We start from the raw sequence: 23,243 nt of genomic DNA, 5'->3' as shown, positions 1-23,243 counted from the left end.
TTTAGACGTAATAGTGGTCCCCCGGTAGTTGAAATTCGACTATAATGAATTGAAATTATAAGTTTATACACTCATCATCATTTTAGGCAAATATTAATAAAGACAAACAATATTTAATCTATTCTCAATTTGACCACAGACTATAAGCAAAATGAAAAGTTTGACAATAAATAAATAGTAGGTATGTATGCGTGTGTGTGTGGGTGTCAAATACATGACAGTGTGTGTAATGTTTTTTTATGGATTTATTGAATTTTTATGCATATTTTTAAAAAAATATCAGCATTCCGCACTTTTTCTCTTCTCTATATTTTCGATAAGTGTGGGAAATTTCATGCTCCTCCGTCAGCGCAATTTTCATAAAAAGGGGTACAAAGTTTTTGCTTTACGTATTAATATATAGATTAGGTACAGTATAATGAACTCCTTAAAATATTTGCGCCAATCATGCAAATCGAATTTCATTAAAATTAATATTAATGAAGAAAAATATACTAAATATGTAATATATGGGTTAGTTGGTTCCTCCTTTTTCGCATAGAAATAAAATATTGAGCTATGCTAATTTTTACCAAGGCTTATTACTTTGTAGTTTATTACCTTAGGGTAATTGTATTTTATTCCAGGTGTGACGACAAATAAGAGTATAATATTTTTTTTAATGCTTAGATGGGTGGACGTGCTCACAGCCCACCTGTTGTTAAGTGGTTACTGGAGCCCATAGACATCTACAACGTAGATGCGCCACCCACATAGAGATATAAGTTCTAAGGTCTCAGTATAGTTACAACAGCTGCCCCACCCTTCAAACCGAAACGCATTACTGCTTCACGGCAGGAATAGGAAGGGCGGTGGTACCTATCCGCGCGGACTCACAAGAGGTCCTACCACCAGTAATTACGCAAATAATAATTTTGCAAATTATAATTTAAAGAAGATTGGATTGTATATTGAACACTTACTAAATACCACATATGAGGCCATTTAGGGTCATTGAGAATAAATTTTAAATCCGCCGAACGTGTTCTTCCCCTTATTCGCGTGTTCAGCTCTCGCTTTCTGTCCGCATCTCGCTTCGATGCAGCCGAAGAAGAGGGCTCCGATGTTCTTGTTTCAGCTAAATAAATAAAAACATAAATCAAAATTCTGTTGACATCCGAACACGTTTTTTCAAATAATAAATCTATATATATAAAAATGAATTGCTGTTCGTTGGTCTCGCTAAAACTTGGGAAAGGCTGGACCGATTTGGCTAATTAAGGTCCTGAATTATTTGTGGAAGTCCAGGGTAGGTTTAAAAGGTAGATAAATATGAAAATGTTCGGAATTAAATAAAAATAACAATTTTGTTTTTCCTTTCATGCCGCCCCCCCCCCTCCCCTTCGGACGGATTCCTTTTGTTTGTTTTAAGTATATTTTATACAAAAGTAGAGGTCTTTTATTTATCGATTGAGGCACTACGAAGTCTGCCGGGTCAGCTAGTAACTAATATTTCTATCAATCAATATCTAAATATCTTTGACACGAGACAATGGTATGTACCAGTATTAAGAATAATAGTACAATAGTAACATAAAAAATGGAGGTTGACTCCATGTATAAAGTTTGAATGATTGGGTAATTAGTTGTCATGCTTGTGGGTTCTATTTATACCTTATAACTAGCAGGCTGGTCAGTCCATGTATGGCGAAGATTTTTTTTGAACACATTTTTTTTAATATTACATATTAACGGTATAGATAGGCAGATCACTCTTTTTTTTTTTTTTTTTTTTTTTATGATTGAAAGTTTACTGGTGGCCCGAAGGCCTTTCCAGTTTCACCAGGACAGGTGGGCGAGCAAAGGCTCAGCCAAGAGGGGTGGGATTTGCTAACAACTGCCCGAGCGCCTCCGAAGGAGACCTAACAACTCAAGAGCAATTGTTTCGCGAATGAATCTACTACCGGATCGGAATCGCGACCCGCTGAGAAGATCCGGCGAGAAACTCAGCGGGCTGATGCATGGGTTAGGTTGCACGTCGACCTCTTTGTCGAGTTCGACGAGTACGGTTACCGGGGTCCCTAAGCCTGCCCCTAGTATTAGAGCTGAAGGCATCTAATGCAAAGGTTATTGGATCTGATGGATCCGTAAGGACGTGTCTAGGGCGTCGACGGTGACTGGCTCCTGCATGATCAGGATTCGGGGAGTAGTCAGCGGCGGCAACGATAAGGCGATTATCATGACGCATAGCCTTATCGAAGTATCGTTCCGACGCTGACTTCATGTATTTCCGAATTGATTCGAGGCCCAGGTCGTCGTGTAGGTCAACGTTCCTCACGAACCACGGAGCCCCGACAGCTAACCTGCAAAAGCGGGATTGTAGGGATTGGAGGGTGTCTATGTGTGTGCGGGCCGCGTGAGCGAACACCACACTCGCGTAAGTCATGACGGGCCTTATGCAAGTTTTGTAAAGTGTCACCTTGTTCCGAAGGGACATTTTACTCCGCTTACAGATCATGGGGTAGAGTCTACCGAGAATAAACGCGGCACGGTCACGGACTGATTTTATATGCGGGCGGAATGTCATCGATGCATCCAGGGTAACGCCCAGGTACTTGACCTTCCTGGCCCAGGGTATGGGTTGTCTAAAGAGAGTAATCGGGGGTGTGAGATTCCTCCTCCTAATCCGGGAGGAAATCCGTGTGGAGCTTCCCCTCTGAAATAGCACCGCAGTACTTTTCGCTGGGTTGATGTCTATGCGCCATTTTCGGAACCACTGTCCTAGGGCTAGGGCTGCGCTCTGAAGCTTCTTCGCGATTAGGGACTTATTTCTACTAGAATAGTAAACAGTCGTGTCGTCGGCGAATAAAGCTAAATGGGTCGGCGGCGACCGGGGAATATCGTTGACGAATAAGCTAAATAGGAGGGGTGAGAGGACAGAGCCTTGCGGGACTCCAGCTGTGAGAGGTCGTGGGGAGGAGCGGGTTCCCTCGACTCGATATCGAAAAGAGCGGTTCGACAAGAAGTCCCGTATGATGAGCACGAGACTATCCGGCACGCCCATGTTGAATAGTTTGAAAATCAAACCATTGTGCCAGACTTTGTCGAACGCTTTTGCGACGTCGAAGAAGAGAGCTCCCGTGTATAACGGTTTTGGTCGATTAAGCCCCACAAGAATGTGCTCCGTGAGGCGGTGCACCTGTTGAACGCATGAGTGATTTGTACGGAATCCGAATTGTTCATCGATAAGAATGCCCTTGGATGAGACGAAGTCTCTGAGGCGTTTGTAGAGCAGACGCTCATACAGTTTGCCTAGAGACATGAGGAGGCTAATCGGGCGGTAGCTCGTCGGATGATTTTTTGGTTTACCGGGTTTATGTATGCCGATAACGTCCGCTTCTTTCCACACCGCGGGAAAGATACAGTTCGCCATAGCGGCATTGAAAATAGATGCCAACATCACGATGAGTTGGACGGGTAGAAGTTTAATAACGCGGTTGGATATACCGTCGGAACCGGGAGCCTTGCGAGGACGTAGGTCTTTGATCAAGTCTTTAACTTCCATCGGGGTGACGGGTGGTAACGCATCAGAGGGTGGCAAGGAGGCTCTGCGTTCTACCTCACTGTCTACTTATTCTACATGAACAGGGTCCACGGATTGAGTGCTGGGCATGCACTGGGTTTGCAATGTATCGGCCAGCAGCTCTGCTTTTTCGTCATCATCGAACGCCGCGAGTCGGCCTGAGGGGCCTACGAGGGGGGGCATAGTTACTACCGTATCCGATTTGAGAGTACGAGCTAAGCGGTAGTAAGACCTTTGGGAGGGCGCGAGTCCTTCTAAGAAATCAGACCATCTGGCATCTCGGACTTCGGCGATGCGAGACTTTACGTCGCGTTGTAGGGCACGCATTCGAATACGATTTTCCGCGGTAGGATACCTGTCGTAGGCGCGTATCGAGGCGTTCTTAGCTCTAAGGAGTTCCCTAATATCGTCGGACAATTTGAAGCGGTGAAGGAAGTCCTCCGCTACAACTTGTTTCGATGACCTATCTAATGTCGAGGTGATGTGTGACGTTAAGATGTCTATGGCTTCAGCGGTATCCTGAGGAGACGGGATAGAGTCCGGGTTAAACGGGAGCGATGGTGGATCAGATTCAGCCAGGCTTATGCCCAGCGTGTGCCAATCCACCACAGTCCTCGTGACGGGAACGGAATCGGGAGCGCGACCGAGCTTCATAACGACGGGACGGTGGTCTGAATCTAACTCTGAAACTACTTCGATCGAGTGTAAGCGCAGAGTTACGTTTTTTAATAACGCTATGTCGAGTATATCCGGGCGATGCGCGATATTTAGCGGGTAGTGAGTCGGGGTTAGCGGAGCGACGATATCGAAGGCGAGATCATCGACTAACGCGTCAAGCCGCCTGCCATTCGGGGTTGTGGTGTGTGAGTTCCACCTGATGTGTTTACAATTTAGGTCGCCCGCCAGAATGACAGAGCTCCCCATACCGAGCAGCGCCTCGATATCACTGCTTAGAACGATCTTATCCGGTGGAAGATAAACGGACGCGATAACGATCGGCGCGTGTCCCGTCAGTGAGATTCGGCACACTGATGCTTCGATATTAGCGAGCGCGGGAGGATCGAGCGGGACGCAATGCAGGGCTCTTCTATAGTAAATGACGGTACCACCACCACGGGCAGAGAGCCTGTCGTTCCTGACCATGTTATAGTTCGCGATTTTAGGGTCACGGCGCGCGGGCTTAAGTAGGGTCTCCTGCACTAAAAAGATATCAATTTGGTGGTCACGCAAAAAGTCAGAAACCTGATCACGTTGATTTGCGAGACCGTAAGCGTTAAAAAATCCTATCGTTACGGATAGGGGCTTTATTCTACTTATATACGCCATTGATTACCGGCGGAGTGAGGGGAGGACGTACGTATTTAATGACGCGTATACGTCGGCGTATTCCTGCACAACGGCGATAAAGTGTTGTGCAGTGGAGGCAGCGCGAATGGCGTCGCCCAAAGCGTTAACGCGCTCAAAGTTGATCGACTGAAAGAAGTCGATCGCTAAAGCGAGATTGTCGGACGCGGTCGGAGGGCAAGTCGCGGGAGAGGGACGAGTCACGGGGGCGGGACGAATCGCGGAGGAGGGAGTTGTAGCCGTGTTCGTGTACGGCAGCGGTTTTGCCCAGGCCGAGACACTGGGCACCGCCGCCGGAACGAACGCTGGCTTAGCCTGCGACGCAGAGGGTGCCGAGGCTTTGATGTCTGGGCCGGAAGCTCGGAGGCGGTTTTGGCGGGCGACGCGGCGATTTATTTTCGGGGCTCGGGGGCATCCGCGGTAATTCGCGGGGTGACCCTGTGTTCGACACAGGACGCAGCTAGGCGGTTCCGTCGCGGTTTTTTGGTCGCGAGCGCAGAGGGCCGTGGCGTGATCGCCCAAACACTTAACACATCGGGGGCGCGCGTGACAGTTACGGGAAGAGTGCCCGTACAATTGACAGTTATGGCACTGGCTAGGAGTGCCTTTTTTATGGGGGGCTTCGACAGCGATACCAGAGAGCCTACAGACGGTCTGTGTGTTAAAGATTTTCTTACCCTCGGGGGTAGGCTGGAGAGCGACTAGAACCATATTATATGGCTCCCTACCGCGACCGGTGTGCATACGGTGCACAGAATTCACTGGTAGGCCTTGTTCTAACAGGTCGGCTTTTACGAGCTCTACATCTAACTCTTTAGGGATGCCACGTATGACGAAGGTAGATCACTCATCACGAGACTTTATATATGACAACACAAACATCATTGCCAATTTTCTTCTTCTTTAACCTGTGTTCACCCAATACTAAGCGTAAATCTCTTTATATGCACTCCATTCGTTTCGGTCTCTTGCCTTTCGCATCCAGTAGGTACTTACTACCTTTTTTAGGCAAGGAGGGATTACTGGTGGCCCGGAAGCCTTTCCAGTTTCACCAGGATAGATGAGCGAGCACGGGCCCAGCCACTAGGGGTGGGATTTGGGAACAGCTGCCCGAGCGTCCCCAAAGCAGACCTAACGGCTCAAGGGCAGTTACATCACGAAAGCATCTACTACTGGACCGGAATCGCTTCCTTACCAGCTATTTTACTATCATTGCCAATCACAACATCAATTCAAAGTTCATAGAAATCCACAGTGCAGTGACATCTATATACGCGAGTTCATAATAGCACTTAACAGTACTAACAGTAGCTTTGAACGTAATACTGAGAGCAATGTTTACGCGTTAAAGGAATGATTCTCATAATACGCTTTAATAAATTTCATCGCAACATGTTTGCGGCACTGGGTACTCTTTACCAGATTTCATAAAGCAATAAGAGCAAAGGAACGCTCGAGAGCAAACGTCTCGAGTACACTCGTGTATACTGTCATACGAACGGATAAGCCACTTTCTCGGAAAATATACTTTTCTGACAGCACAGTAATAAAATACAATTCGGTTACTATTGAAACAAAGATACGTTCAAAGATACAATATTACCTGTCGAGTATAATGTGGATATGATTTGAAAATCCCTCTTTTTTCTTGACAGGATTTTTTGTTGTTCAGCCCATCGTACCCTGCTATCACCTTCTAATCTGCCGTGATGCTCGTGGGCTGGCGTGAGGGATCTCTTCGTTAGTGAACGATGATGAAAATGGTAGTGATCGTCGAATATCTGCGAACAAAAATGAATGTAAGGTTTAATACTCAGCAGAAACTTTTCGGAAGATGACGAAATGTTTTATGTAAATTATAAAATCAATATTACTTCTGTTATTATTTATGCGCAGAAAACGCTGATAATGAAATATGCACTTTAATAACATAACTAGAATTTTCAAGTTTCCTCCCTGTTTCATAATATTTTTATATTCCAAATCTATACTAATATATAAATGTACAGTGTTTTTACGGATGTTCCGTTATAACTACTGCATCGTGCATCCGATTGACTTGAAACTTGGTATCCATGTAAAAAATACATGTACTTAATGGATAGGCTAATATTTATATGAGTGTTAGACTCCCTAATAATAATGACAATAAATATTAATATTAATTTTAAATTCCCAGCGAAGCGGGCGAGTATGGCTAGTACTTTGTGAAGTTCAGGCTAGTTATTATTAGGCATAACTTTCGGTACTCATATTTCCACTGTCATAAGAACATTATTATATTTATTATACATACTTTTAGACAATGTCGGGTCGTAAATTTTGGATAATGAAGTACTCTGTGTTTACTTGATAAAACTAGTTGTCCTCGGGGTTTCATTCGTTTCAGTACTTTTCCAGCGTCGGAAAGCTACAGCTATCCGGAGGGACTATAAATATTTCAGGACTGTATACGGATTTTTTCAGTAGTAATTTGCAATAGAATGCTATAAAACTTTGGACGCGCGCATATATACATATGCAGCATTATTGAAACTGCTTTCAGAAAGTGGCATTGGCATTGTGATTTCTACAGGATTAACTGTATTTAGAACAGGATTAATTGTAACCAGTTAACATCAAATGGACGGCGTACTTCTTCTAAATATCTATTACAGTAAAAAATAGGTTATAAATTCATATCAAAGTAATTCATTACAGTAGTGTTCGTTGAAGCCGACCAAAATTACATACGAGATTTAAAGATTTACGTTCGTTTTGTCTACATTTTTTTGTTTTTTACATTTTCTCTTTTTTCTTTGTCAAAATGAGTGATATTGATTTTTATAATTAAAATAGTCGTAAATAAAAAATGAAAATCTTTGTAGGATTAAGAACAAGCGACCTAATGGTACTAGACACGTCTGCCTATTTATTTTCATCGTATTTATTAGAGACTGTACCGATTGTTTATTGCTTGTTTTGTGATACGAATTGTCTAGTAGACAGGAAAACATGTTTCGGATGAACATAAATAATTCCATTTAATTTGTTCTGAAGATTAAAGGCTACGGGAAATGTATCTTGTACGATATATTTACAGAAAAAAGACGTTCTTCAAAGTAACAACAAAGCCAAATGAATTCGGTACAAACAAAATTATCTCACGCGAAATTTGTCATATGGAAACTATAATAAAATGTCTCAATTATCATATTTTTGATTTTTCGAAGTCAGTGTTTGATTATTTATTTATTGCGAAAAAAAATTTATTATATAGCTGGTAATGAATTGGAAACTTGAAAAAATTTTTAGTCTGTGACTATATAGCCAAAAATATAACTGTTGTTAACTCATAGGTATTTAATTGTATTTACTTTTAAAAATTTGTCTTTATGGAGTGAAATATATTCATTTATACACTATTTTATATTACAATATTCCCTATCAGGTCATTTCCATGATTTATTAGATAGATTTAGGCATATAAAGATAGAACAGACTGCCCAAGACCGATATAAATAGAAAAATTTGATTCGAGCCCTACACCCCAGCAGAGGGTAATAGGAAAGTATGATGATGATAATGATATAAAGATACAATTCTAGATGAGCTATTTGTAATTTAAGTCAATGTTTATTGAGATGCATTACGCTGCCAAATTCGTTGAATGTTACATTTCAACGATCGAGTAGATTCGATTCTGGAAAACTGCGAAAGAAATTTTGTTATGAAAAAATATTAGGTATACGTTGAGCATTTTTAAGGTGCCTTAGGTTGAATGAAGCGCTGGAATTAGTATAAAATTTTACTTTGGATTTTAACAGTTTAATTTGATTAATCTAGAGGAGTCCTATACTCAAATAGGGGTTCCTATCGAAGAAAAATAAACAACAATAAAATTAGATCAAAATGTAAAAATCATATATATTTAAGAATATTTACATGTAATACTTAGGTGATGGGAAATAAAAGGTTTAAAAAAAATGTTTAGTAGGCGGCTAATAAAATAAAACTGTTTGTTGACTATCATGAAAAATAAACATTAAATTTATATTTTTGAAACAATTTCCTCTTTCGTATTCATCGTGTTTCAAAACTAGGTGCGCTTTGGTTCAGTGTGAGCATACAGTGTGGCTCCTTGCGAGAACAGCCGCAGGGCGATAGCGACCTCGTATTTTAAGAAGCCACGTAAAAAAGGGAACTTCCTACAACCAACGTTATACAATATGCAACGCTGGAATATATTAGGGATGTACCTAATGACATGCAATAAGTTCTGCGTGTGTTGTTTTATTATTCAAACCTATACTCTTTTCGTGTTCACATAAGTTACTATGTACACTACACATATTTACGGAGACTTTATGGTCTGACTTGCGGTAGGACCTCTTGTGAGTCCCCACGGGTAGGTACCATCGCCCTGCCTATTTCTGCCTTAAAGCAGTAACGCGTTTCGGTTTGAAGGGTGGGGCAGCCGTTGTAACTATACTGAGACCTTAGAACTTATATCTCAAGGTGGGTGGCGGCATTTCCGTTGTAGATGTCTATGGGTTCCAGTAACCACCTAACACCAGATGGGCTGTGAGCTCGTCCACACATCTAAGCAATAAATAAAAAGAGAATATTAAATAAGAGTATTTATTTTTTTGTTAGGAATTACTTGCAGGCATTCCTAAGGTACCAAATCACTCAAAGATTGACCCGTCAATAGTATTGCATTAGATTTTAGTTTAATAAAAACAAAAAAATCCCGAATTTTTACGTTCAGCATGACCGAAGCGAAAATTGGTCCTGTCGTTCTAAAAAAATGTTTACCTTATAATAGGATAGACCACTATAAACCTACTTTGAATTCTTAAGTAAAGGAAGGGTGAATGTCGTACATTATTCTCAACATCCCGCTCCTTAGATGTGGCTTTGCCTAAGGGCGGCTCGTGACCTGGGCATGTTCATTCCTGGGTTTCGTCTAAGTGTGTTTTTGTACGAAAATCTTACTTTTTTTTTTCAATAAATGTTGTGTAAAATCTTTAGATCGAATTGACCTTGCGTCACTCAACATTTTTTTATGTTCATACTTTTGTACGACCAATTGAAGAACCGAAATAACTGTAAGAAAATTTTACGTTATTCTTTTTATTGCATTTATGTATGGACAAGCTCACAGCCCACCTGGTGCTAAGTGGTTATGGAAGCCCATAGATATCTACAACGTAAATGCCGCCACCCACCTTGAGATGTGAGTTCTAAGGTCTCAGTATAGTTACAACGGCTGCCCCATCCTTCAAGCCGAAACGCATTACTAGTTTACGGCAGAAATAGGCAGGGCGGTGGTACCTACCCACTCGAACGGACTCACAAGAGGTCCTACCACCACTAATTACGATAATTATAATTTGTGTGTACAATGTGCTTTGCAATACAATGCAATAGTGTTTTGTATTGTAATTTTTCCATAGCTTTCGACAAATAAAATTACTTGCATTAAACATTAAACAATTGTGCACGTAATACGTAAAAGTATTACTGGTACCATTTTTTTTTACCAAAACCATGTCGATCTCGTGTTGGAAGCCATCGACATATTTTTCCGATATTTTCTTTTTCAATCAACGCGTTCCGAATTCGAGATCCCAGTCAGTTTGAATTCAAAAGCACGTTGACGGAATCCTGTTATCTTTTCGGTGTATGTGTGTGTGTGTGTGTGTGTGTGTGTGTATTTATCATTGAAAAACTGGTTGCTTTTTTTTTCCTACCTATGCTGATAGCCTTGAGAGGCTATTTCAGCTTCAACCTAACGTGTGTAGGTGAGCTCACGGGGCTCAAACCGGAGTGTTGCAGCACTGACCCTAGCAAGAGTAGTGCTTCGCAGAATCTACCACCGGATCGAAAACGCGACCCACTGAGACGATCCGGCGAGAAACTCAGTGGGCTGTGTCTATGGGTTAATTCGCTTGGGGAGCCCTTCGTCGCAAGCGACGGGTTCGATGAGGACGGTGACCGGTGCTTAACCGATGCCTAAAAGCACCGGTCATGTTTACCATTCGGTCTACAGGATCGGGTCTGGTTGATAGCGTGTGTTTGCGGGTTCGCGTATGCTAATAATACTTTCAGAAACGAAAATGAGATTTCACAATTTGAAAATTAGGTTCATTTTCCAACTCTATCAGACCGTTCCAAGAACAATGATAAAATTGTATTGACGAACAATGATATACAGTTTGAATGCAGAATTATTCGATTTTTTAAATGTAAATAACTATAATGACCGAATAGTTCAATGAACTCACTTCAAAATTAGTTTTTTGCATTCACTGGAGGGTAACTAATGTGGACCGTTTTTGGCCTAATTTATCTGATGTAATAATAAATCAATGTTGAAAATATTTAGCCACATCAAACAAAAAACTTATGTTTATTTAATAACGAGCAATAAAAGTTATTTTCCTATATAAATATGTAAGTATATAGCGATCTGTCAAAAGTCAGAATTTTAAAACATAAAAGTATGAGACAGTTTTGAGCAATTAATTTAATTAATAACTGTGAGTATGCTGATTGACAAAACACAAACGAAGCGTAAAGTCCTAATGCGGACCTGTGAGAGTGACGCTGCCACATTTTAAGCTAATTGGAATGCACTACATCCAAACAGAATATTTAATTTAATTTAATTTTCTGAATAAAGAGAGACGAAATATGAAATATAAAAAAAAAAAAAAATTATTGAAAATATGTGACAGACATTCTGGCCGTTGTAACTATACTTGAGACCTTAGAACTTATATCTCAAGGTGGGTGGCGCATTTACGTTGTCTATGGGCTCCAGTAACCACTTAACACCAGGTGGGCCGTGAGCTCGTCCACCCATCTAAACAATAAAAAAAGGTATAGATAGTTACAGCATGTTTAACAATAGGCGTGCAGACATTATAAACATTATTTTACTGATTTCTGCCAATCTTTAATGATGAGATTTATTTCTGAATTTGCATCTTTATGTAAAGGTTCTAGCATATTTAATAATAGCATTTTGTATTAGTTTTCAAGTTGTTAAAAAATGTGCGTCTAAGGAATTTGCTCTAACTCGTCTTTGTTCAATTTCTGAAAACATTTTTGTCATAATTCTAATAAAGTACACATTCCATTGAATTAGTGGCATTGGTGATGTCCATGAACGACAGTAACCACTCACTATCAGCCGTCCTCGTCTGTCTACAAAACCAATAAATAAAAACTATGTAATATAATGATAAATTCTACAAATTCTTCGAAAGTTAGACGCATAAGATAATCTTCGCATTTTGATCATTTAGCCACCCTACAGACTTATTTCAAGAATTTCATTGTTCAATTCGAGGGTACGTTGTGTACTTTGGTGTATATCCGACAGAAACACCTATGTAGCGGCGACCCCTAATTTCGTTACGATTTTTGTTACGGGGGAAAACCAATCCGTTTCCATGGCAACACCGGCTCTCATCCCCGACACGCAATAACAGTAAATACTCGCTCCCCATACCGAGGTAGGATTCTCGAAAATAAAAGGTAAAATAGGTCCTTGCAAGATTTTAATGTTAGTTTGCGAGTCTCTTTCTTGTATTTTTTGTTTTTTTAAACGACTGAGTGAACTAGCTCGCGGCTCACCTCCTGTTGAGTGACTCGCGAAGGTCATTGATATCACAACGTGAATGCCTCTACCCACCATTAGACGTGACGTAGATATCCCTATTGCATTATACAGCCGCTCTCGCAGTTTTAAGCCGGAACACATGATTGCTTCGTGGCAGCTATAGATAAGATGGTGGTACTCACCCTAGCAGACTCACAATGAGCTCTACCATCAAAAAATATCTATTAACGATCGCAGTATAACAGTCAGAGAGCGCTAATTATTTACTAATATACCTACAATTGAAAATTACCTACTTATAGTACGTATTATTTAGTGGGGGTCTTAAATAAAATTAAAAGTTTTTATTAAGATTTAATCTTGATAAATTTTATATTGTAAAAAATAATTTTATTAATAATGACGATAAAGAAGGCCAGATTAAAGCGTAAAAGTATTTTTAATTATTACGTACTTATTTTAACTTATAAATTTATAAGGAAAACTTTATAGTCGCATTGATATTCAAAGTCAGAATGTCTTAATCATCCTGTAGGTAATGCTTGCTGGCATCTCTTATCAACGTACGTTCATTACGGGTTCGAACATAACTCAGACTTATTTGAAGTTTATGAGGTTTTAAATCAGCCATAATCGCGTCAATGACCGTTACTTACTCTTGACATACGGCTTCCATATCGAAAGGTCGTAAATACCGTTCAGAGTATCGAGCCGAGGGGAATTGTTTGCGCTTAGAAATTAAAATGAAATAAAATTTCTAGAAAGGTGTTTGGATTTTTATTAAAATTGGTTATCTCATTGGGCAATCATTGGTTTACTGGTGGTAGGACCTCTTCTGAGTCCGCGCGGTAGGTACCACCGCCCTGCCTATTTCTGCCGTGAAGCAGTAATGCGTTTCGGTTTGAAGGGTGGGGCAGCCCTTGTAACTATACTGAGATCTTAGAACTTATACCTCAAGGTGGGTGGCGCATTTACGTTGTAAATGTCTATGGGCTCCAGTAACCACTTAACACCAGGTGGGCTGTGAGCTCGTCCAACTACCTATGCAATAAAAAAAATTAAAAAAAAACAATCAACTTTAAATATTTTTTGGTAAGAAATTGAGAATCTGACCTCATGTCTCAAGCGGGTGGCGGGGCTCACAATCAAATTTCTAGACGATAACTATTTTATTTGGGCTTCGAGCTCCTTCGTTCATCTACTAACGTTTTTTTTTATATCGAAAAGTTTAATGTATGGTTACAAAATCCAATTTATCTTGATCGTTTTCATTATAATACAAATAGATATTAAATAGCATTCTCATATCGCTGTGGGGGTCACTGAATATACATATTTCTTTGCTGACAAAAACACCGAATTATTAAAAGTGTTATTACGACGAAAACTGCAAACGACTCAGCGTTGGAAACTATAAAATTTAATAAAACAAGTTCGAGAGCCCGTAAAAGTGTTCTGAATCATGAAAGAACAATAAAAGTGTAGTTCTAGTTGTATATGGCACTCGGCTAACATAAAAGTTTCAATTTCTATAAAATCCTAAACCGAGAGAGTGGACGTGCCGATATTTTATCAAATTGAGGGAATTTTATTTTCAACCCTCAGAGGTATTTTTACAGTTTGGTTTACATTTCGCAATAAAAATATATTTATTTGCTTTCTAGACTTTTCGGATCGGTTTATGAGAATAGTGACGCTTTCAAATTACATATTTCAAATAATATGGTTTCATATTACTTAGCAGGTTCTTTCATTAAGCTGGCTACATACCAAATTTATCTGTGTATAAATGAAATATAGCAGTAGCGTAAATGCTATCTGCTGATAGATATATCCCGGCCACCGTCCTCGTCGAACCCGTCGCTTGCGACGAAGGGCTCGATGAGCGAATTAACCCATAGACACAGCCCACTAAGTTTCTAGCCGGATCTTCTCAGTGGGTCGCATTTCCGATCCAGTGGTAGATTCTGCGAAGCACTGCTCTTGCTAGGGCCAGTGTTAGCTCCGTGAGCTCGCCTACACGTCAAGGAGAAGCTGAAATAGCCTCTCAAGGCTATCAAAATAGGTAGGAAAAAAAAAAAGAAATATGTTTCGTATTTTTTTTATTCTTTATTTATTGCTTAGATGGGTCGACGAGCTCACAACCCACCTGGTGTTAAGTGGTTACTGGAGCCTATAGACATCTACAACGTAAATGCGCCACCCACCTTGAGATATAAGTTCTAAGATCTCAGTATAGTTACAACGGCTGCCCCACCCTTCAAACCGAAACGCATTACTGCTTCACGGCAGAAATAGGCAGGGCGGTGGTACCTACCCGCGCGGACTCATAAGAGGTCTTACCACCAGTAATTACGCAAATTATAATTTTGCGGGTTTGATTTTTATTACACGGTATTATTATTCCTTCACCGTGGAAGTCAATCGTGAACATTTGTGGAGTACGTATTTCATTAGAAAAATTGGTACCCGCCTGGGATTCGAACACCGGTGCATCGCTCAACACGAATGCACCGGACGTCTTATCCTTTAGGCCACGACGACTTCAAAATTATTTCAAAAGTATTTAACGATCTTGATCATCGTATCTTCAAATTACGTTCTTAAATAAGACAGTTTATTTCAACTAATATATTTATTTCAAGGTTAACAAACCAAGATAACGGACATAGTCCGTAGGATTCCGAGATTAAATTGACAGTCAGGGGGGCACATGGCTTGAAGAAAACATGGCCGCCGTGGTCGATAAGCTCTTGTTGTGTTAGCGCGTACGTGAGCAAGTGATACCCAATACGACCCACTGGTTACCCACTGGTGTTACCCACTCACGTTAATTTCAAAGATAACAGACCATGCACTGGAAAACGCAGCGTGAATAGGCCTTCCACAAGATGTACCGACGACCTGCTAAAGGTCGCGGGAATCCGCTGGATGCGGTCTACGCAGAGCCTGTTCTTATGGCGAACATCCGAAGCAGTTGACTTATGTGGGCTGATGATGATTATGATTGTACTAAATATTTATTTGAACTAGGGTCGGCTTTGTTCACAATCCGAGCAAGAATTATTGACATTTCGAGATCTACATTAATTTTACGAATTCCTCTTCTGTTTTTATATTTCATACTTGAAATACGAATTCCTCTTCTGTTTTCATATTGATATTTTGTACTTATAAAAGTAAGGGAAAAAAAATATCTTTACAAATTTCGTTATCGATAACACTAAAGGTTGAAAACATTGAAAGTCTTTTGTTTTTAGGTCCATATAGAAACAAACGTCTCCGGTATGAAATTTACATTTCTGCAATATAGTCCGTGAGACCAGGACTATAAATTTGATGCAAAGTGGTCGCTGGAGAGCCCTTGGATGGAACGTGAATCGTAAGTTTAAAGAGACTAATTCTAGAAAATTGGTTTGTTGTATTATATCTCAAGAGAAAGTTGACTATTCTTGGTTTCACGAAGCAGATCTCCAACTTTAGATAAATGTTAATTTAGTGTTCAATTATTTGTTTCCTTGGACCACTATAACCAAGAATTCTCGCTTTTTATTATATTTGTTTTGTAATAGCTATCATAATAAATATTCTAATATGATACAATAAAATTACGAATCGAAGGTTTTCTCGAGATATTAAAACTATCATTTCACATAGACTGTGTCAGACACGTTTAATAAGGGCTTAGGAGAAGGAATCTACCGATATTAATATTGGATATATGTTTATAGACTGTAAAGTCATCGAAATTTCAATGCCGTATAAAGTATTAACACTTAATGTATCGCGGAATTTATTGACTATCAATTAGAGGCTTTAACAAAATTAATAAACTCTCTTAAAATTAAAAAAGGACACTTCGTTCAGAATTTAAAACTGACAAAAAACTATTTAGAGTTACAACGAAACATCTAGAACTCGGAACACAAAAATTAAAGTTCAGTTAAAATATTTGCTGCCCCAAACAAGGAGATTTTCTTGTAACATGGGTATCATGCAGAATGGTAAGAGATCAAGAACTACCAGTTCACTCAGACCTCGAATGCCAAATATATTTAGCAAAGACCAAAACCGCCCGAAAGTCGAACCTCGGCTGTAATCACAATACCGTTGTGGCGAACAAATTTAGTAGGATTTATTCCTGTTTAAAAAAATCATACTAAATTATTCAAAATCGTCTTCGTAACTAAATTATTCAAAGTTAAAATCGACTGAGTACTTATACCACGAGGTCTATATTAAATTCCCGATATAAGTATATTTATAAAATATTTTTGATATATTATATTTATAAGGCCGTAGTGCATTTGTTTCACCTCGAAACATAGGAGAAAATCTTAGGCAAGGTTATAACGTTTTAAAAATAAATATTTACTTATAGAAAGATAAGAAAAACATTCACAATTTCTTCCTTTACAAGTACTTAGACAATACGTAGTAGCAATTACTCTTACTAACAAGATCCGTTACTAGAGGTCATCGCGTTAATAAACAATCAGTTTATTAAAGCACTAAATTGACAATTAAGACTAAAATTAAATAAGTATAAAACTCACATTTATCCTACAAAACTCATCAGCATCAGTTCCGATTGCATCGCCTTACAGTCCGGACGTGTTTTTACGAGAAACTGTCGCTGCCGTCGCGATCTTGTGTCTTGAGTTTCGCTGCATTGTCGTTGTCGCATCGATCGCGGCATTGTTGCGAATTCTTGACGCACTATCGCTGGCGTCGCGACCTTGTGTCGTAAAAGCAACTCGAACTTGTCGATTGTGCATTCGTAACGACTTCACATTATCACCCACTCATATCATTATTAAATTTATTTATTTATTCGGCGAGCAAAACAGTCTCTTTCGAGACTAACCCCCCGCTGAGATCACCGCTTGTTGTGGCATTCTCACAACCCAGTGGGGCCCCACCTTCCCAACTCCACCCCAATCCTAGCCGACTGCCGTTTTCACGGCAAAGGCACTCCCCCCCCTTGGAGCTGGTAAAGCTCAGGGGGTGAACTCCTACTCAGGGGACTCGCCTTTCGGCGAGTGTGCCTTAAGTCCCGGGGACGCCCCCCCCGGGCAAAAACGTAAGATGGAAGAAGAACTTTTAGGGTTTCTCGGGTTACTTGCCGAGAAGTACCCGGTGTTATCAAACCTCACGGCCGAATTCGCGGCTTACAGGGCCGCCCGCGCAAGTTCCCCCCCGCCCGCGTCCCTCGCCGCGTCGTTCAAAGCCGCGCAAACATGCCCCGCCCCCAAATCCATTTCGAGCGCACGTATTCACGTAGCGACTCATGAAGCGCCTAGCGCCAACGAGGCGCCTAACGCACCCGCGACGTTTACACCGATCTCGTCCGTCGCGTCGTCAATCGTCAACTCCGGTTCAGACTCCGATACCGGATCGGAGATGGACTTCGAGTCCGCGACGAGCCCGCAGCCTGGAACCTCCGATGGGTTCAAAACAGTCACGCGTGCCAAAAAACGCGCCCGTGCCGTGGAACCGTCCACGGCGCCAAAACAGCCCAAGGCCGCGAACGCGTCGCGTCCTAAAGTCGTGGTCTCACCCGACTCCCCTCGCCGCGCAACTCCGTCGCCGAAACCCGCGCCCGTCAACAAAATCGTCGCGCCCCCGCCCGTAATCCTACGCGAAAAATCCGCGTGGAACCGGGTATCCCAGGCCCTTACGGCCAACAAAATTAATTACTCCCAAGCGCGTAATCTCGCGCACGGGATACAAATTAAAGTCGCAACGCCGGGCGACCATAGGGCCCTCACTTCTTACCTCCGAAAGGAGAGCATAGGCTACCACACCTATGCACTCCAGGAGGACCGCGAGCTCCGCGTAGTAATACGCGGAGTACCTAAAGAGCTCGACGTCGAGCTAATCAAAGAAGATTTAATTAGGCAAACGTACCCGATTATAAGTGTGCACCGTATGCACAGCGGGCGCGATAAATTCGCATACAACATGGTTCTCGTCGCGCTGGAACCAACCGCCGAAGGCAAACGAATTGCCTCAAGCCTCCGCACCGTTTGCGGCTTATCCGGGGTCACCGTCGAGGCCCCACATAAAAAAGGCACTCCCGGGCAGTGCCACCGCTGTCAGTTATACGGCCACTCTGCGCGCAACTGCCACGCGCGCCCGCGGTGCGTAAAGTGCCTCGGCGACCACGCGACAGCCGACTGTTCGCGGGTCAAAGAGACAGCGACTGAACCACCGAGCTGTGTGCTCTGCCAGAAGCAGGGCCACACAGCCAACTACCGCGGATGCCCCAAGGCCCCGCGGAAGCGTCAGGCCAACGCGCCTCCAAAAACCGTCGGCCCTAAGACTTCGGCGCCCCGCGCGCCGAAACCTGCCTTCGTGCCGGCACCGGTGCCCACCGTCTCCGCGTGGGCAAAACCGCTGCCGCTCACGTTGGCAGGAAAGCCACCGGCACCCCAGCCCCTGCTCGCGCCGCGCCCCGCCCCCGCGCCCGGTCCCGCGCCTCGCCCCGGCCCCGCGCGGCCTGTCGTTAACGAATTCTCAATCGTGCGCGATTATATCGCCGCGATAAATATCGACCGCATGCGTGCGTTCGCCTACGCCATGCGCAGAGCGGTCACGGCCGAAGACCGCCTAAACGCGACGTTCGAGTACATCGACGTCATCGAGTCCGTCCAGCGCACGCTGGTTTGATTACCGGTAATCAATGGCGTGCAACGGTAGGGAAAAACCGCGTTCCATAAAGTTAGCATTTTATAATGCTAACGGACTCGCGCGTCAGCGCGATCAAGTATATGAGTTTCTCCGCGATAATCTCATCGACATCCTTCTGGTGCAGGAGACCTTCCTAAAGCCCTCGCGTCGCGACCCCAAAGTCGCGAATTACGTCATGGTTAGGAATGACAGACTCTCCGCCCGCAAGGGCGGGACTGTCATTTACTATAGGAGGGCCCTGCACTGCGTCCCTCTCGATACTCCCTCGCTCTTACATATCGAGGCGTCAGTGTGCCGCATCGCGCTGACGGGACACCAGCCGATCGTCATCGCATCCGTTTATCTCCCCCCTGACAAACCCCTCCTGAGCAGTGACCTCGAGACACTGTTCGGTATGGGGGACGCGGTCATCCTGGCAGGCGATTTAAATTGCCACCACACTAGGTGGAACTGCCATCGCACGAATGTGAACGGTAGGCGTCTCGACGCGTTCATAGACGACCTCACATTCGAAATATTCAACCCCCCGACCCCCACGTACTATCCGTACAACGCCGCGCGTCGTCCGAGCACAATAGATCTGGCACTGCTGAGGAACGTAACTCTGCGCTTACGCTCCATCGAGGCAATGTCAGAACTCGACTCAGACCACCGACCTGTCGTCATGCAGCTCGGTCGCCCACTCAACCGCGAACCAGATACGAGGACCATGGTGGATTGGAAGAAGCTGGGCACGTGCTTAGCTGACACCGCTCCACCAATCCTCCCTTGCGGCCCGGATTCAACTCCATCCCCCGAGGATACCGTCGAATCCATAAACATCTTCACTGATCACGTCTCGACGGCGATCATAAGATCTTCGAAACAAGTCGATGTGGAGGACTGCTTCCACCGCATCAGACTTTCCCCCGATCTTAGGGACCTCGTTAGAATCAGAAACGCGGCAATCCGGGCCTACGATCGATATCCCACGGATTCAAACCGGACTCGGATGCGTCGCTTACAGCGGGAGGTCAAATCCCGCTTAAGCGACGCCCGAAACGAAAACTGGGATAGTTATTTAGAAGAACTCGCGCCCACTCACCAAGCATACTGGCAACTAGCTAGGACCCTCAAGTCCGAAACTATAGCCACTATGCCGCCTCTCGTACGCCCCTCAGGCCAATCACCGGCTTACGATGACGATGACAAGGCAGAGTTGCTGGCCGATGCACTGCAAGAGCAGTGCACCACCAGCACTCAACACGCGGACCCCGAACACACCGAGTTCGTCGACAGGGAGGTCGAGCGCAGAGCTTCCCTGCCGCCCTCGGACGCGTTACCCCCCATTACCACTTCCGAGGTCAAGGAGGCGATCGATAGCCTACAACCACGGAAAGCTCCCGGCTCCGACGGCATCCGCAACCGCGCGCTTAAACTGTTACCAGCCCAACTGATAACGATGTTGGCCACCATATTAAATGCTGCTATGACGAACTGCATCTTTCCCGCGGCGTGGAAAGAAGCGGACGTTATCGGCATACACAAGCCGGGCAAACCGAAGAACGAAACCGCGAGTTACCGCCCCATCAGTCTCCTCCCGGCGATAGGCAAACTTTACGAACGGCTCCTTCGTAAACGCCTCTGGGACTTCGTATCCGCGAATAAAATTCTTATAGACGAGCAGTTTGGATTCCGCGCCAAACACTCGTGCGTCCATCAAGTGCACCGCCTCACGGAGCACATCTTACTAGGGCTGAACAGGCGGAAACCCATTCCGACAGGAGCCCTCTTCTTCGATATAGCGAAGGCGTTCGATAAAGTCTGGCACAACGGTTTGATATACAAACTGTATAACATGGGAGTGCCAGACAGGCTCGTGCTCATCATACGAGACTACTTGTCGAACCGTTCGTTCCGATATCGAGTCGAGGGAACGCGTTCCCGGCCCCGTCACGTCACAGCCGGAGTCCCGCAAGGCTCCGCCCTCTCCCCGTTACTATTCAGTTTGTATATCAACGATATACCCCGGTCTCCGGAGACCCATCTGGCGCTCTTCGCCGATGACACCGCCATCTACTACTCGTGTAGGAAGAAGGCGTTGCTTCATCGACGACTTCAGACCGCAGCTACCACCATGGGACAGTGGTTCCGGAAGTGGCGCATCGACATTAACCCCACGAAAAGCACAGCGGTGCTCTTCAAAAGGGGTCGCCCTCCGAACACCACGCTGAGCATCCCTCTCCCGACTAGGCGCGTCAATAACCCCGCCCCCACCGTTCGCCCAATCACGATGTTCGACCAGCCCATACCGTGGGCCCCGAAGGTCAAATATTTAGGCGTCACCCTCGACAGTAGGATGACATTCCGCCCCCACATCAAGACGGTACGCGACCGTGCCGCCTTCATTCTAGGACGTCTCTACCCGATGATATGTAGGCGAAGTAAAATGTCCCTTAGATATATGGTGACACTCTACAAAACTTGCATACGCCCCGTCATGACCTATGCAAGTGTAGTGTTCGCTCACGCGGCCCGCATACACTTAAAATCCTTTCAAATTATTCAATCCCGTTTTTGCAGGATAGCCGTCGGAGCCCCGTGGTTCGTCAGGAACGTCGACCTCCATGACGACCTGGACTTAGAGTCCATCAGTAAGTATCTTCAGTCGGCGTCCATGCGCCACTTCGATAAAGCGGCACGACACGAGAACCCTCTCATCGTGGCCGCCGGTAACTACATTCCCGATCCTGCGGACAGAATGGAAAGCAGTCGACGTCGCCCTAAACACGTCATCTCGGATCCTCCTGATCCACTAACGGTGCTTTTAGGTACTTCAAGCACCGGTCACCGTTCTCGTCGAACCCGTCGCTTGCGACGAAGGGCTCGACGAGTAAATTAACTCTCAGACACAGCCCACTGAGTTTCTCGCCGGATCTTCTCAGTGGGTCGCGTTTCCGATCCGGTGGTAGATTCTGCGAAGCACGACTCTTGCTAGGGTTCGTGTTAGCAACATCGTCAGGTTTGAGCCCCGTGAGCTCACCTACTAAAGTTAAGGCTACGCTGAAATAGCCGCTAGGGCTATCAGCTTAGGTAGGAAAAAAGAAAAAAAAAAAAAAAAAAAAAAAAAAAACAAAACTCATAACTAACGGACGCGTCATGAAAGACATTAAATTATATTCAAAAAAATAGTTTAAATTACTGATTTGAAACTTGATGAATCTAAAAAAAACCCTGAAAGGAGATAAGTTTGTAGACTTAACCTCTGCTGCGTGCGTACCGCAACATTTATTTAAACCAATGCCTGAAATGCTTTGCTTAAACTAGAACGTCAATCAGCCTTATCACAGGTTAGATTACACATAGTTCAAGAATTATTACACTATAAAGCAGCAGATAGATAAAAATTTAGAACAAAAACGTAATATGATAAGGGGCTTATGAGATAAGAACTGATATTACATTACGTAAGTGCTCAGAGATTTAGATAAAATGTATATTTTTTGTTAGTATTTCGAACTGTATGTCACAAATGTTAGTCACCTGTTCTGAAGTTAATAATTACAGTAACGACAAAACTAGCACGTTCCAAATGCGAAAATGTTAACATCAAGCGCAAGCGTGAGGGTATCTTAAAAGTTCATCGTCCTCAGGCCGCTGCGGAAGGCTGGATACAAACCGTGGACAGCCGTAATTACGTTAACTGAAAATCCCGGGAGCAAGATTTACCTTTATGAAAACGCAGACCATTGGCTTGTTTTGTTTTCTGGAAGCGCTACGCTAATTTTAAAACTAACTCTTTTATACTATTTGACCGCCGAAGCTACCCACTAAACGATACTTGCCACACGATCATTTGACAATAGATATACTTATTTATAATTCAACGTTCTCTGAGTATGATAACAGCATACTACGATCTAGAACCGACCTTTCTTGAAGGCATGGTGTATTGAGACCCAGCAGGGAGAAAATCATCGCATCTTTATCGCGAAACAATCATGAAATGTGGATCCACTTCAGAGGAATGTTGTTAAGTCGAAATCCTCGGTA

The 23,243-nt window shown here is 43.4% G+C and overlaps 1 protein-coding gene across 33 annotated transcripts in view; it reads right to left on the bottom strand.

The window, feature by feature from the left end:
* LOC692448 (furin-like convetase) overlaps nt 1–23,243 on the bottom strand; it is a 200,992-nt gene that overhangs the window by 34,879 nt on the left and 142,870 nt on the right. For all 33 annotated transcript variants that reach the window (XM_021350185.3, XM_062674567.1, XM_021350188.3 and 30 more), the window contains 2 exons: nt 6,510–6,687; nt 963–1,117 (listed from right to left, as the gene is read on the bottom strand). In XM_021350185.3, coding sequence (XP_021205860.1) covers nt 963–1,117; nt 6,510–6,687 — 333 coding nt within the window. The remainder of the gene's footprint in view (nt 1–962; nt 1,118–6,509; nt 6,688–23,243) is intronic.

The sequence above is a fragment of the Bombyx mori genome, chromosome 21 (genome assembly GCF_030269925.1).
Source record: "Bombyx mori chromosome 21, ASM3026992v2".
Taxonomy (NCBI): Eukaryota; Metazoa; Arthropoda; class Insecta; order Lepidoptera; family Bombycidae; genus Bombyx; species Bombyx mori.
The sequence above is the reverse complement of the archived record's forward strand: the minus strand, read 5'-3'. Positions and strand labels throughout refer to the sequence as shown.